Source organism: Podarcis muralis, chromosome 1 (genome assembly GCF_964188315.1).
Source record: "Podarcis muralis chromosome 1, rPodMur119.hap1.1, whole genome shotgun sequence".
Lineage (NCBI taxonomy): Eukaryota > Metazoa > Chordata > Lepidosauria > Squamata > Lacertidae > Podarcis > Podarcis muralis.
In genome coordinates this window covers 48,075,266-48,090,127 of record NC_135655.1, presented here as the reverse complement: position 1 = coordinate 48,090,127, position 14,862 = coordinate 48,075,266, and the positions used below count along the sequence as shown (strand labels likewise).

The window sequence follows — 14,862 nt, the reverse complement described above, 5'->3', positions numbered from 1 at the left end:
GAACGGAAGAGAATATGAACAGGGGAGAAATTATTCCACATATCCTGGAGTTTTTGATGTAGTCTGTGAAAATTTTAATTCTTTTCCATGTTGACACATAAGGATAATTCCAGGCTTCTGGCTTATTGTAGTTTACCAACATGAATGAGGAACATGCTGCTGCATGCTGCCCCATTGCTCCTGTTCTACTCCCTTGTTATGAGTGGGATAAACAAGCTAATAAGCCTTGACTTCCTATTACACATAAATCCAGGTCCCTGTGAGTTGTTGGTCCCTAACTAGGTATGATTTGTAAGCCAGCAGCAATGCAGCTGATACATCAATGCAATATTCCCATTTCCTACAAAGAGAACTATATTGCTTGAGAGCAAGAACAGGTGATTATTAAATTATTGCTTTCTGTAGCTTGTCATCAGTACTTTCTTTACAACCCACATATACAAGGGGGCAACTTCCAAATGTTCTTCCAGCCATATTGTTTTTGGGCCAAGGAATGTCTAATTTAGTTTTGCTGTGTGCTTCTGGAAACTCATGGTGAATTTGTACATCAGGCCCCAGTTCAACTATTTATTTTATTATTGTTTAGAGTGACCTGAAACATGTTCCACATTCAGGGCTTTTAATGTGTGTTCTCTACTATTTCTTTAGCTTTTCACCTTGGACTTACTCTTTTTTTTCTGGGCCGTGTGTCAATATGGAATAGGGGTAGTGGAGTTTTTGTTTTATCCTAAAATGATTTTGTAGACAGTGCTGTGGGTGAAAATATTTAAGATGTGATGTAGGATAATCTCTTGGTTTCTTGGCTGGAGTCTGGGACTTGCTAAGTTGCATTTTGTGTTGTTGTATAAGTTAGGAGTTGAGAGAGAGAAAGAGAAAGTTTGACTACTGCCCTTCGTGAAAGAGTGATGTGAGGGACACTGGCATGATTTCTTTTATGCTTATCAGCATGGCTGTCAACCTGTCATCACATGAAAAAAAACCCAACACTTCCAGCTTGTGAGAAAGAACTACAGAATAGCTTACTGGTTATTATGAACCATGGTTTCAGAGGTTGACTTCCTTACATGTATATTGTTGTTCAGTAGAAATACTGCATGTATGCATAGACTCATCAAGATAAGAAGAAAGAAACACAGATAGAGAATATATATCCATGACTGTTGTCTCTTATGATACCTAAGTGCAAACAAAATGTATGTATATATGTTCCCGGCTGCCGCTGGAAGTCCTCAAATCTGAGGACTTTGAAAGTGTGCAGAGGGAAAAGTTTTATATGGCTTATACTATGGACATTTTGATCTTTAGTAATAACATAATAGAACGTCCTTCCTTTAAAAGGGATTTAATGGATAGATGAATGTATTTTATCTTTGTGTGAATCACCTAATCTGCATTATTGATCAGGAAATGTGGCTGCTAAATCTTATCCTTTAGTTTATCTCATTCCAAACAAGTGGTCTAATAAATTTATATTACAGCAGTGCACTATTTGTTTATTTTGTTGAAAGAATTAAACTTCCCTTCATCCAAATGTATCCCAGGTCACTGTAGAATAACAATAAACAGTTGGGGCAGAGTCAACTAAATAGGTGTGCTAGGAGAAGCCAGCACAAATGAGTCCCCCTAGCGCAATTTTTTTCTTTCCCCCATTCTCCTACTCCCACCCCACTCCCCAAATTGGCTTGGAGTGGGGGTTGAGGGAACCTCTAGAACAGCATTCTGGGTCGGGGGAGAGCATTCCATCTGGCAAACAGAAATGTTTTGTAATGATGGAATGATCATATTAGCGCAACATTCACTTCCATACAGTATAAATAACAACAGAAATAATAGTGAATTTTACTTGGAAGATTAAGAAGTTAATACTGGGAAAGGACTTTCTCAACAATATGCATGATGCAAATACCTTTCATGCAATCTATATTTTCTGAATGTATTAAACTGAGATGGGGGCAAATCAAGCAAGGCAAGGAAATGTAGTCATGGATTGCTGGAGAAGGGACTTCAGTGACTTATGTTTTTCATGTTGCTGCTGTTTATTTTGATCCCTGCCTCCTGAAGTGTGCTTGTGTGGGATGTATGCTCAACACAAATGCTGCCTGTGTACTGTCTTCACTAATTGGTTGGGATTTATGACCCACTTCTCATAAAGTGCCCCAAGCAGCCATTGCTGCTGTTCTATAAAATAGCAGAGAGGAAATCCCTTTCTAAACAGCTTCCGTTGGACAGGATTTTCTTGTGGGGTAGGTATGATGCATTTAGACTGCTCTATAAAGAGTTTTATTGAATTGTGACCCATTAACCTGGTTTTAATTAAAAATCTCTCTTCAAACATACTGAGCTTTGGAGATCAAAATTTTCCACTGCAGCACACACCAATAAGTGTGTGATTTGGTTGTTTGGGGACAAATTCTAACATGGCATTCATGGATGAACAGTGAACAGGAACAGGGACACAAACTACAGTCATGCCATTTATGGCTGCAAATATATGCCTCAGTCTTGGGGCTGTGTGAATTTGGCTCTGTAAGCCCCATTGAGAACCACCACAGACTCCTTTCCACAGGTTGAAAACTGGACAAATCCATTTGCCTTTAGCTGATTTCTTCTTGCATCGCTGGAGTTAATTGCTCATTCTTTCAGCTGCTTAGTCAAAGTTCCTTAATCCCTGTTGATGAGGCTGCTGGAGGAGAATTGTCGAAGCCCCCTCTTGCCTTCTTTTTTTGTACAATAACCTTGAATAGATCAGGTGGAGCCTGCAATATGTCTACTAGTTTTCTTTTCTTATTGCACCTCCTTTGCTTGAGACAAATACCAGGCATTGACTTCAAAAGCAACAGTAAGGTTTTCCAGGGTCCCCATGAAGAAGCCTTCAGGATCTTTTCTCTAAATCTGATGAACTATTTCATAGATTTGTGGATATTTAGTTGAATTGATTGTTTTAATGTGTTTAGTTGGGAAGAAGGGCAGTATCTAAATTCAATACATACTTTTATTAGGTTTTATTATTTATATGTATGGTGGTGATGGTGCCCTTTTTTGTTTTATACTATTTAGCTGCCCTGGCAACATAAGCTCATGTTGAAGGTGTGGGACCTAAATCCTATAAAGAAGCAAATATTTTTCTGGAGATATCAATATTTGTGCATTGGTTTTGACTCATGGTCTTGACTCTCTTTCATCAACCTGTTCTAGATGAATCTTTAGTATCTTTCTTAGTCACATCAAGTCACATTGCTTGACTGATCTGTTCTACATATCTCTGCTTTGGTTCACAGATTTGTGCAAAGGTTGCAAATAACCAAGAATGGAAATTGCAACATGTGAGTGTAAACAGAGCTGTATTCTGTAACATACCAGGAAAACCATGCACAGGGCTATGCAGATGGGAATTGGGGTCCTATATTATTGATGTCTTTTGGCAATATTTGGCATCTATATAGAAAAAAGACTTGTCCCTATAAGAGAAATTTGAAAACTAATGTAATATTTCATTATAGTTCAGTTCCTTAAGTCCATCAGCTTTGGTGGATCTACTCTGAGTATAACTTAGTTGAACATAACTCTTTTTTAAAAATAGAGCTTTATGAATGGTGGTTCTTCTAATGCTTTTAAATCGTATCAGTATTGTGTATTGTTTGAATACCGCTGTGTTTCTTTTGAAGCAGATTTGAAATGTATTAAACTCAAGTTTCCAATTCTTGGTTATGGCAACCAAATGCAAAACATCTGGAAAATGTTTGTGCTTGGGCTTTGTTGTACCTCCATCAGGATTTCTCCAAATGTAGAACTGCTGAGTGTTCTTCTGTGTGTACATAGTAATCACTTTTAGTGCACAAATGGTGTATCAACTCTTAGATCGTCTGATTCTAAGGAATCCAAGAGGGAAGGTGATTGTATGTGAGGTATATAAGAACTATTTTCCTATCCAGCTGCAACTTAAAAACAGTCCTTAAGGGGTAGTGGTACATAGAGCTTATTATAGGTGTCAAGGTTATGATAATAGGGATGAACGGCCGTTGCTAAGTTTGAAGCAACCTGACAATCCAGGTGCATTGATGGATCCAAGAATACCTTAAGGCTGTATCCTTCAGTGAACAGAAACCAAGGTCTTATAAATGACAGGTGTTCACACTTCCTGCCAGTCGCATACCTTGCTAACCTTTGTTGTAGTCAAAAATTGCATAGGTTCAGCATAAATCAGCTCCCTAGATTAAGTCCTCAATTGTTCAATGTGTATTAATATATAAAAACATAGTAAAACATCAAATGTTAAAAACTTATTGAAACAAGGCTTCCTTCAAATGTCAAATGGACCAATGGCCACAGGCAAAGTGATCAAAAACCCCTGTTTGCCATGCTGGAGTTGGTTTGGATGGAATGGAGGTATGCCTCTGCTCAGCCCTGCCAGCCTCCAGTGTCAAGAAGTGCCTTAGTGTTCCCACCCAAATGGCAGGTGGGCAGAATCTGCCATTGATGGCATCCCTTCTGCAGGTAGCCAGCAAATCCCTCGAAACAGGGTGCAGAAGGAGAGGGCCAGCACTTTGGGTAAGAAATGTTTGAAGAGGCTAGCCACATAACATTCCAACAAACCACTCCAGATCCTCAGTGTGGTGTAGTGGTTAAGAGCGATAGACTCGTAATCTGGTGAACTGGGTTCGCGTCTCCGCTCCTCCACATGCAGCTGCTGGGTGACCTTGGGCTAGTCACACTTCTCTGAAGTCTCTCAGCCCCACTCACCTCACAGAGTGTTTGTTGTGGGGGAGAAAGGGAAAGGAGAATGTTAGCCGCTTTGAGACTCCTTCGGGTAGTGATAAAGCGGGATATCAAATCCAAACTCTTCTTCTCAAATTGCATTATTATCCTTCCATGATGGGAAAGGCTGAGCTGTCAAAAAAATAAGGAATTGTTGGTTTTCTTATTTACAGCAGCAAGGCTAACAATAGCAAAGTGTTGGAAATCTGTGGCTCATTGAATGTATAAACGCTCTACAAATATGGGGGTGGGGAAATAAGCGCGGGGGGCATGCACACGTTGGTGTGTACATGTGTGGTGGGGATTGTATTTGTCATTTGTGTATGCTGTAAAAAATAAATATTTAAAGAAAATATCATGAAAGCTTGACACAGAGTTTTGAAACTTGCACAGAACAATAGCTAGGCAGCCTCACCACTGCTACAGGGACCATCTTGACACAGAGTCGGGATGCCTGCACTTCTGCAATGAAGTGACCAGTACAGTAGCAGAATTCCTAGAGCATTGTATACTTCCAAGTGAGGTTAAGCATTCTATATTAAATCTGCCTGGTGATTTATCTTTTAAAGGCAAAAATGTTTATATAGAAAGTTTGTTGGGTATGGCTTGGGTTTAGTGATGTTAAACAGTACCCAAGGCTGCCCTATTTGGGCACATATTTAATTGCTAGGAACATGAATACTGCATTTGGGCGAATATTGTTACCTATACCCTGTTCTCAGGGAATCTGGTGGAAGGCCACACACTTTGCATGCAAAGGGTTCCAGATTCAACCCCTGACATCCCCAGGGATATCTGTCTGAAACCTCAAGGAGTTTCTGCCAGTCCTTGTAGACAATACTGAGCTAGATGGACCAATCGCTTGAATCTGTATATATAAGACATCTTCCTTCCTATGATCGTAATAAGAACTAGCAGTTGAATGGTTGAATTCCAAGTTCAATATTTTCCCTTTTGCTCTGCTTTGGTACTGGCACAGCAGATTAAACCCCTGCATGGTACAGAAGATGTGAGCAAACAGGGGAAAGTAAAGTTTCTTGAATTGATGCAAAAGCCAATGGAGTTGTTTTCCTCACTGGCTCTTTTCCTGTTTTCTTGAAGCAGCTGAAAAAACAATGTTTCTCCATCTACAATAAGAAGGGATATTCTGGCATAAGGATTGCCTGTCCCAGACATTTGGCACAATCGGAGGAAAGATTTGTTTTGCTTAGCAGTGGTTTTATTAGTTCATGAATCTAATTGAACATTCTAAGATAATCACATCCCTTGTTGAATGACATTGCTGATTCGGTGCATTTCTTCTCACTTTTCAGCTATGCTCTGCCATGCAAATGTAGTTACAAACTGGATAATTTGAGAGTTGGGCTTAAAAGTAAAGAGTAACTAACTGAACAAAGTTATATGCACCACTTTGGGAAAGGGACTTATAAATGTTGTTAATAATAATAATGTTAGTTGTGGTTTTAAAATCTCATAGCAGATTAAAAATTCTAATAGTATTCAGAACTGGGTAGTTAATTTTGTGAAATTTAAGGATAAGGTTTTGTTCTTTGTGATCTCTACAGTCATACATATGGGTTCTAAGCACAGGGCAACTTTTTGAACCATTGCTATAACTCTTGAAAAAAACTTTGCAGGATAGTTTGCCATAGGGACCAAGATCTCCTCCCATTCACTTCATTTATGACTAATGCAGCACAAGGAACACTGCTTGGAACTTTCTCCTTGCTAAAGCAAAAAGAACTGTGCCTGTTTCTCTTTTATCTCTTTATTTATCACTCTCGCTCTTGTTTCCTTTCCACTCACTATTCTTTTTTCTTTTATGTTTTTCTTTTATTTTCTGTTCTGCATTCTCTTCTCACCTGCCTGGGCATCATTTAAGGATTGTCAGGACTAAAGTTCCCCATATCATCCCAAGGCAGTTGGCAGGGAACACTATGAAATGGAGATGGTTGGTGTTTCTGCCATATGCCATATCTGAATACTTCAATAGCATAACATAATATTATGGTTGAGTCTATTGATGTGTTGTTCCACTGAGGAGCCATGCAAGACAAAAGGGCTTTTTATTATGTTTGTTTCAATAATGCCACGTGTCTGCTGTTTGAAATTTGTGTTTTATACAGATTGTTCTTTATTTTATTCCAATTTTTACCAGTAAGTAAAGAACGGAACTTCCCCATACAATTTTGCTGCTTGAAGCCTCATGAGCAGAGTACATGGCAACCCCAATGACTTGGGGTGAAGATTATTGCATCATTCAATGAGGTTAAATGCAGGAAAGGGAATTCTGGGGGTTGCATCATGGCTACAAGTGACATGCTCCTTCCTTCTCCAGCAGCTTTTCTTTGCATGAAGAACAATAACTTATGCTGAGGAAGGGAAAGTGCTTGCATTGCAGATTTCCACCGTGCAACAGGTCACCAAGTTTATATCACATCCTGAGATGGCTTTGCTAGCATAACATTACTCAAAGCAAAACATTGACAATGGTTACTAAACCTGCATTTTTGCTCTGTTTGTCTTGTACCCTCATACCTCAGTAGCTAGGGAAGATACATGTAGGCCAACAGATGTTATAAATAAGCAAGAATAAGAGGTTGCTTGTAAGGATCTCTACAGATGTACTTCTAAGCGGTGCCCAGCACATTTTCTTCTATTGTTGAATGATCCTTCACATTGCAGACAACAAGCAATCTTACTAGGAATTAAAATGCTGACCCCAGTTGTTTGTCTGCGCACACCCACACCCCCCCCCCCAAGTCTTCAGGTATACTGTGTTTTATTTTTGTAAAGTTTATAATGAATTGAATTCATTATTCATCTCTGCTTTAAAAAAGGGAAAGTCAGTTTTAAAAGAGCTTCAGTGTTGCGCTAGGTGTCATTATAAACTATGTGAATCAGCACTAAGAATTCTGTTGAAAGTGGGCAAAAATGGAGCTCAATCTTGGACAGGAATTGTGTCTTTATACAGTGCACTGAGAACTCTTTTGCAATGGTTCAGCTACTTACTGTACATCTGTGTGACTCTAAAATGGTCTGATACAGAGCGAAGGATGAAGTGCCCTCCTCTTTGATGGCTTTTTAATTAGAACAATTAATCCAACGCTATTATTATTTATTAAATATGGATACTGCCCTATACCTGCAGGTCTCAGGGCAGTTCACATGATAAAATCACAATATAAACCACAAAATACATAATCAATATAAAAACAAGAACAACCCAATAACCACCCCCCCATCATGCCATCTGTGCTGATCTCTTTGCCTTTTGTTTTGCCACTTAATGAGGATATATCCATTTGTTATCATCAGTATAAGACAGAGCTGAGCTTGTTAGATTTATATAGAGCACAATTATGAGATCCTTTATTTTCAAGTTCAAGTTCAAGTTTACAAAGGATTTTTTTTGTTGTTATATTCCACTGGGCTTTAACTGTTCATCTTCTGGAGCAGGCTGTCTGTTGACTAATTCCATGTAGAGTCACTAACCAAATAAAAAAGTGAGAAAGTAGCTAACCTTTCAGGATTTCTTTAGTGCTCACCCCTGCCCATCCAGTATATAAACGGTATAACATCAGTTGTCCAATGGCCCTAAAATGCACATGAAAAAATACCATTATGAAGATTTCTTCCTTCCTTAGTACTTGCTTTTGTAGCAGCTTGCCCATATGGTACTTGTCACTGCATAAAACTCTACGGAAGGAGTTTCAGAACAGCTGAACACCTTCACTTGCACTTTAGGGTCAAGGGACCTTTTGGTTTGTGGACTGCAACTTCCAAAAACAAGCCACTGCTTGGCATGGTAGTGATAAAGATACGTTTCTCGCATCTGAACTGTGTTATTTAATGGACAACAAGAAATGGCAGATTTTATCATAGCTCAAAGTAGAGCAGGGTTATAAGGTATATTGCTGGAGAACTTTGATTGTGGAACAGAAGAGTGGCCCTGACAGTGCTGTTCACAGGCCGTATGGATATTTTTGAAATGTCTCTGTCCATGCATACTTAAAAATAAGGAAAGTAGTAAAGTCTGGTGTATTTTCCGGGCATTGGTGAAATGGGTATGACATCACTTTAATTGAAACGGAGCTCTGAAAAGAACCAGAATGTGCTTTGGATCAGCAGCCTTGTTAAATGGTGCCCTTAGGGCTACAAAGTTGGAAATGCCGCTGTGAAAACCACAGACTGGGAAATTGCTTTCCAGTTCCTTTCCCTTTTTTTCCTGAGGCAGAAATGAGTGAGGAAATCTGCTTCAGATTTGGGCTGCAGACATGTTTTTGCAGGAATGGCAGCAGCAAGTCACATGAACTACCAGTAACCATTCCGTGTGCAAATCATAATATAGGGGGCTGGTTGTATGGGCTTGGGTTGACCTGAAAAAATTGAATATTTTATAGCAAGTACTCTTAAGAAACCAAAGCCATCATGGGTACAAGGGTTGACTTAGCTCCTTTCTTAATGTGCAAATTTCTATGTGGGGTCTCATTGTTCTGCCATAGTCCATCTTCTCTCCTTCTGTGCTGGAACACACAGATGTTTGGAGCATTTCTTGTTGCCTGTTGAAACATATACAACAGAGTGGAAGGGCATATTCAAATGGTGTGGTATTTTGGAAAATATGACTTAAATGTGAATAAAAATGTGAATATTTTGAATCTAAAGGGCTAAAGGCACATTTTTTGCAAATAACAGTGGTATACGTCTGTAGTATTTGCAGAGCTGCTGTTACAAAATAGCCTAGACTTTTGATGGTTGCTGTTGTTAAGCTTTCTCTGTGAACTGGAATTGTAATCAGTAGCAGCATAAAATAGGATTTTTTTGTTGGTTTTTGTCTTTGTTTCTGCAGCTTCTGGTTGCAAAGTCCCCGATTGCACCATCCACATCTTTCCTGTACAGAATTGAAAATTCGGGGTTCGTTCTCCAAGGTAAGGCTATGAGTCAGTTTTGCATACTGAAATGCCAGAAGTCTTACATTTGTTCTTGCATCACCTGCACATCAAGTACATTTCCTATTGAGAGACTTTTTCTCTTCAGCTAGGCAGAAATAAACAATATGGCATCTTCTTGGCATAATATTTTGACCAGATCGTTATATTTGTTCCTGATCATTATACTTATATATGTTTGAATAAATGTGGAATCTTCCTCTAATGGTCTTGCCTTGTATATGTGGTGACAGCCTGCCAGTATTGCTACACCTATTGTTATTGCAGTCAGTTATTGCAGGAAACCAACCAAGAGGCTGCATGTTAATCTTCAGTGGTGTGGTTCAGAAGGTTATATAGGTTTTATATTGGGCTTAGTCAACTCCCATTGGTTTCAGTGGGTCTACTCTAAGTACTACTAAATCCAACCTGTTGTGTTAACAAAAAATGATGATGGGGGGGGGGGGTGCCAGTCCAAAATCTATCCCTGATGCCACTGCACATAGAGGTTAATGGGAGAAAAGTAACTTCCAGACAGGGCCATATTAGGGTTCTTTGAGCCAGCTAAGAAGATTGCAAGAAGCGGCATAAAAGGGAAAACTTTCCCCCACCCCCACCCCTAAAAGGAAGCTTCTTGAAAGGTGTCAGGTAAAAAGGATGATATCTACGCTGGTGGCAGAAGAACATTTTTGTGCTAATGAATGGGCTGTATTCCACGGTCTGACAGCAGAGGCAACATTTCCATTCATTATTGTGTATTATTGTTTGAGGCAGTCAGTGTCAGGAGGAGAACACATTCAAAGTATGTGACAAGGGAACAAGTGGATGAGTGTGGGAACTAGTGAAGAACAACAGCTGTCTGAAAAATGAAGCTTAAGGGGAGAGGGGAGGGGAGATCCCATCACAGCTCTGTTAACCAGGAGGCCACAAACAAACCAATACTAGAAAACATACCTGAATCCTCTTTAATTGTGGGTGACAGGAAGGAGGCACACACAAAACATAGTAAAGAAGTTTGATTTAGTGGCTCTGCAGGCAATTCCTCTTGCCATCCCTAGGGGATTTGGAGGTGGGGATAGAGTTAAAACTGCAAGTTGCTTTCTCTCCCTTTTGTTCCTTGGGCCTGGTGGTTAATAAAAAACGGCAGGAGAGGATGGCTAGTTAGAGATTTCACTGACTGCTATTTGATGCAGTTTAAGGAGCTACTCTGCTATTGTTTGTAGTTAAAATGGAAAGCGGAACTGTTCTCCATTTGCAAAAGTCTCCAGCGTCCTAGGGAAAAGAAGGCTGAGAGTGAAAAAGCTATTAACATGGTAATGCTGCCTCATTCGGAGGAGTGCATCAAAATCCCCTTTGTTGATGTAAATTGCTGCTCTATTGCCTGGTCTCTTTCGATCTCATGGTCTCGGTACAAGTACTGAAAATTGTTTGGTGAGACTTGGGTGGAGGGAAAACCGCACCTCTTATATCATTTTAGGAGATCGCCAAGCTGCCCAAGAGCACTGCAGTGGGAGACTTCTGTGCCTTTGTAAACTTGAAGTGCTCAGTGGTGAAAAGAATCCAATTATTCAGTGGCTCTTTTATTGCCGCTTTCACTCTTGAGAAATGCTGCTCCACAATTTGAAGACAAGGATGGCTGGTCAAAGGGTTGAGTTAGATTTTGAACTACGTTTCAAGTATATTGTGAGAACAAGGGAAAAGATAAGTAAGCCCTAGTGAGTCTTACTCAAAGTCTCTGATGCTTGAGACCCCTGGGTTTGAAATTCTAATTTTGTAAGTATTGTTATTTATATAAAGGGAGAAATCAAAAGCCTGGATTTGCACATTGCTGATTATATCCTCAAATGTGGATCTAAATGTGTCATCTAAAATCTGCAGTAGTACACAACTTCTGGTTTAAACCACATCTTTAAGATCCAGAAAATACTTTAAAATACTAATAGAGTTTCATATTTATATTCCTCTCCAGTGACTCCAGTGTAATGAGGCCAGATGTTCAGGTTTAAAAGTTATTTTTCTGTCAGAGCCGCAAGCCTTGCCCTTTAAGACTGAGTAATCTCTTTGAAATCTAGTTCTAGTTCATATGTACATTTTTCAGCAGTCAGGTTCGTTCACCAGTCAGTTGCTTGTTTTGTTGGTGGTGTATGAGTAAGGAGTAGTTCACTTTCACCCCCAGTTACTATATCCTGCCGCTAGAGGAAAAGGAAGGAGATGTGTTTGTGTCAGGAAAGGAAATAGCCATGAGTCAGACAAACAGCTTGTAATAGGTGAAATTGAGAGTACGGAAGTTACTTTCATATAAACACCTTTGTATCTTCATTTACTAGTTATTGTTGAAGCAGACTGATTTTCATACCAGTTGTTGAAAATGGCGACATTTGTGAAAGCATGTACCAGTTCAGATATCAATGAAAATAGAACTGAACTCAGGGAGTAGTAGATTTCTTGGGGCACTTGATTGTTATACTAACTTCCAGAGAGAGGATTTTTATTTTATTTTACTTACCAGTGATCTAAAATGTATGCATCTGTGCTGTGTTACTTTTCAAACTTTCTTCCTTCAAGGGATATTCTACATTGATGTCTACATGTTTCAAAAGATTGAGGGCATTAGGCACGCACATCATGCTGGATGCCAGCCAGGAGTCCTGCGGCCTCACTTTTGGCCCCTGGAAACTGAGAGCCTGCTCAGAACATAATCGGTGCACATTCCCCTACAGTTGCACACTGCAAGGGAAGATCTATAGTGCTGGACAAGCTGTTTTTCAGGGAGGTTTATCTGCCCATTACTGAGCTTCTAATTGACAGGCTGCTGGCAGGCTTCTAAGGAACCCCGGAGTTCCCCACAATACAGATTGGAAACCCTTGCATCAGTGTGTGGAGAAATGAGGCATCTTCTGCATTTCAGTCTGACCATTTTTTGTGAAGTGCTCTTTATGCTAAGGGTGTTATTCAGCAGTATTATTTTTATATTATTATCCTAAGAGTACTGTAGAGTTCAGTAAACCTTTTAGACTTAGGAGCCCTCTTTAACACCATTGTACAACGTGGGGCCTGTTTTTAATTTGTGACTAGATTTGTCTGCCCATTTTCTGTCCCTTAATTTTGTCTTTTGCCTTTTCTCACTTTCACTTTTTCATCATTTATTCTTCCCTATCTCTTCATCTCTCACTTTTTCCATCTCTCATTAACAAAATGTAAATAGTGCTGATGGTGGTAGTATGACCCTTTATGAAATGGTTTTCTCCCAGGTGTTCCAAAGTATCCTTTCTTGCCGGGGTACATGGCAGTTGCAATTCTCTATTCCTCCCTATCCAGTGCATAGGGCTAGGAAGCATGGGAAATAAAAATTCCCATGCACCCTGATAAGAGATGATGTTTTGGGGTATACGACTTATTTGTGTCCAAGCCTTAAGGATAAAGTCTACAAGGCTTCTCTTGTCACCAGTGAGCCCTCCCCACTACTAGCCCTCCCCCCACTTGCAAGGGTGAGCTTGTCAGCAGGAAGGACTGGTGGTAAAATTCCCATGTCTTAAAAAAAGTCATTGGATAAAGCTTGGAAAGACTACAGCTTTTTTCTAAAAATCCTCCTAGGAAGTTCAAAAAGCACAATGAAATCTGAACTAATTGCAACATTAACCCACCATACTAGTAACAGAGAAAGGGATGCAGATAGGATTGTATAAGAAGCTGCCGTTTCTGGGGTCTCTCTGAACCAGAGGAGAGTGTTAGCCAACATCTGAACTGTAGCACAGGAATGAAAATGGATCAGGGATCTTTGTAAGGCAATGGTTAGAGCATACAACTTAAAATGATTCAAGTCACTGAATTCCATTGTGTCTGCCCAGTCAAACCAATTTATGCATTTCACTAGTCGAAACAGATGTAAGAGGTACAGCAACCACCACCACAAACTCAGAAAGCAGTGCTTGCAGCCCCCCAAGGTGGATTGTTACCACAGCAAGTTATTTCCATGCTTACATTGTTCTGCAGGCACCCTCTTTTGCCTCATAAGTATCTTCCTGCATGTTATTAAGAGGTGTGGCTAAGGAAAATGTCACTAAACTTTTGCCCTGGCAAAAACCACAGTCTAGAATTTATTCAATCTATAGGGCTTCCTTGCTCTCCTTTACAGTCTAGGATTGCTTTCAAGGGAATGTATCTGGCAGATGAAATCAAGATGTGCTTAAGTGGCTTGCTGGACCAGACCCAAGCACCAAAATTTAATTAAATACCTAGTTTTACAAACTAATCTAATACAAAAAGGAATGTTTGCATGATTTCTCTTTTGTTTGGAGGTGAACTGAGTTTTGTAAATCTTTTTTTTTTTTTTTGTGTTGAAATGTGTGTGTTTGATAAAGGAGAACCTTTTGTTGAATGGCTAAGCAGGTTGTACAAAAGCTGAAAGTGTTTCTCTGCTTCTCATCCAAGTCCTGGACAGTAATCGCTACTCAGAAAGCGCTCTGTAAAAGCCCCCCAAGGCAGGTTTTCTTTTTTCTTTTATATATATAAAAAAAGGATTCAGAGAACTAAGTAGACTCAGCTAGCCCACAAGGGAAACTCGTGAACCTTGGGAGTAAGGAAACTATGCAGGCCTTGCTGTCTGAATAAGCTTAGGAAAGCTCTCTAACCAAACTGAGCTCAGTTGCGCTGTCAGGGCAGCACTTCAGGGCAAACATCCAGAGTCCCATGCAACAAAAGGAGCCCCAAATGCAGCAGTTGGCTTACCACATTTTGAAGTAATTGAAATAATACACATTTCCAATCTAGGGAGAGGGGCCCCCTTAAGTCCATTAAGTTCCAAGTCTAGAATTACCTAACTGCACCATTGACTGAGCTAAAGCTTAGGTAGCGTCTGTTGCATATACAGTGTATTCCAGCTTTTCCACATATACAATTACACATTGCTGAAAGCTGTGCTTCATGTACTGTATTTGTTTACTCTGCCCTAGTTTATCCTGCACTGATTTTAAAAGCTGAGGATGTTCTTTTGACTATAGATATATACACTCACTATAGAGCACTGTACCCACTCATTTTTTAATTTACTGGCAAGGCGGCATGGTGATGGTAACAACAGCAGAAAGTGGGAAGAGGGCATTTTTCTCCTTCCTCCCCTCCTCTTGTTTGTCAGGCATCAGGACTTAAAAAGCCCTGATAAAGTTCAAGCCCTGGG

General features: G+C 39.8%; 1 protein-coding gene across 5 annotated transcripts in view; it reads left to right on the top strand.

Moving 5' to 3' along the window:
• Window positions 1-14,862, top strand: part of RAD51B (RAD51 paralog B) — a 296,131-nt gene that overhangs the window by 165,289 nt on the left and 115,980 nt on the right. For 4 of the 5 annotated variants that reach the window (XM_028725431.2, XM_028725428.2, XM_028725430.2 and 1 more), the window contains one exon: window positions 9,608-9,686. The exons of the other annotated variant lie outside the window; for it this stretch is intronic. In XM_028725431.2, coding sequence (XP_028581264.2) covers window positions 9,608-9,686 — 79 coding nt within the window. The remainder of the gene's footprint in view (window positions 1-9,607; window positions 9,687-14,862) is intronic. 5 annotated transcript variants of the gene reach the window in all.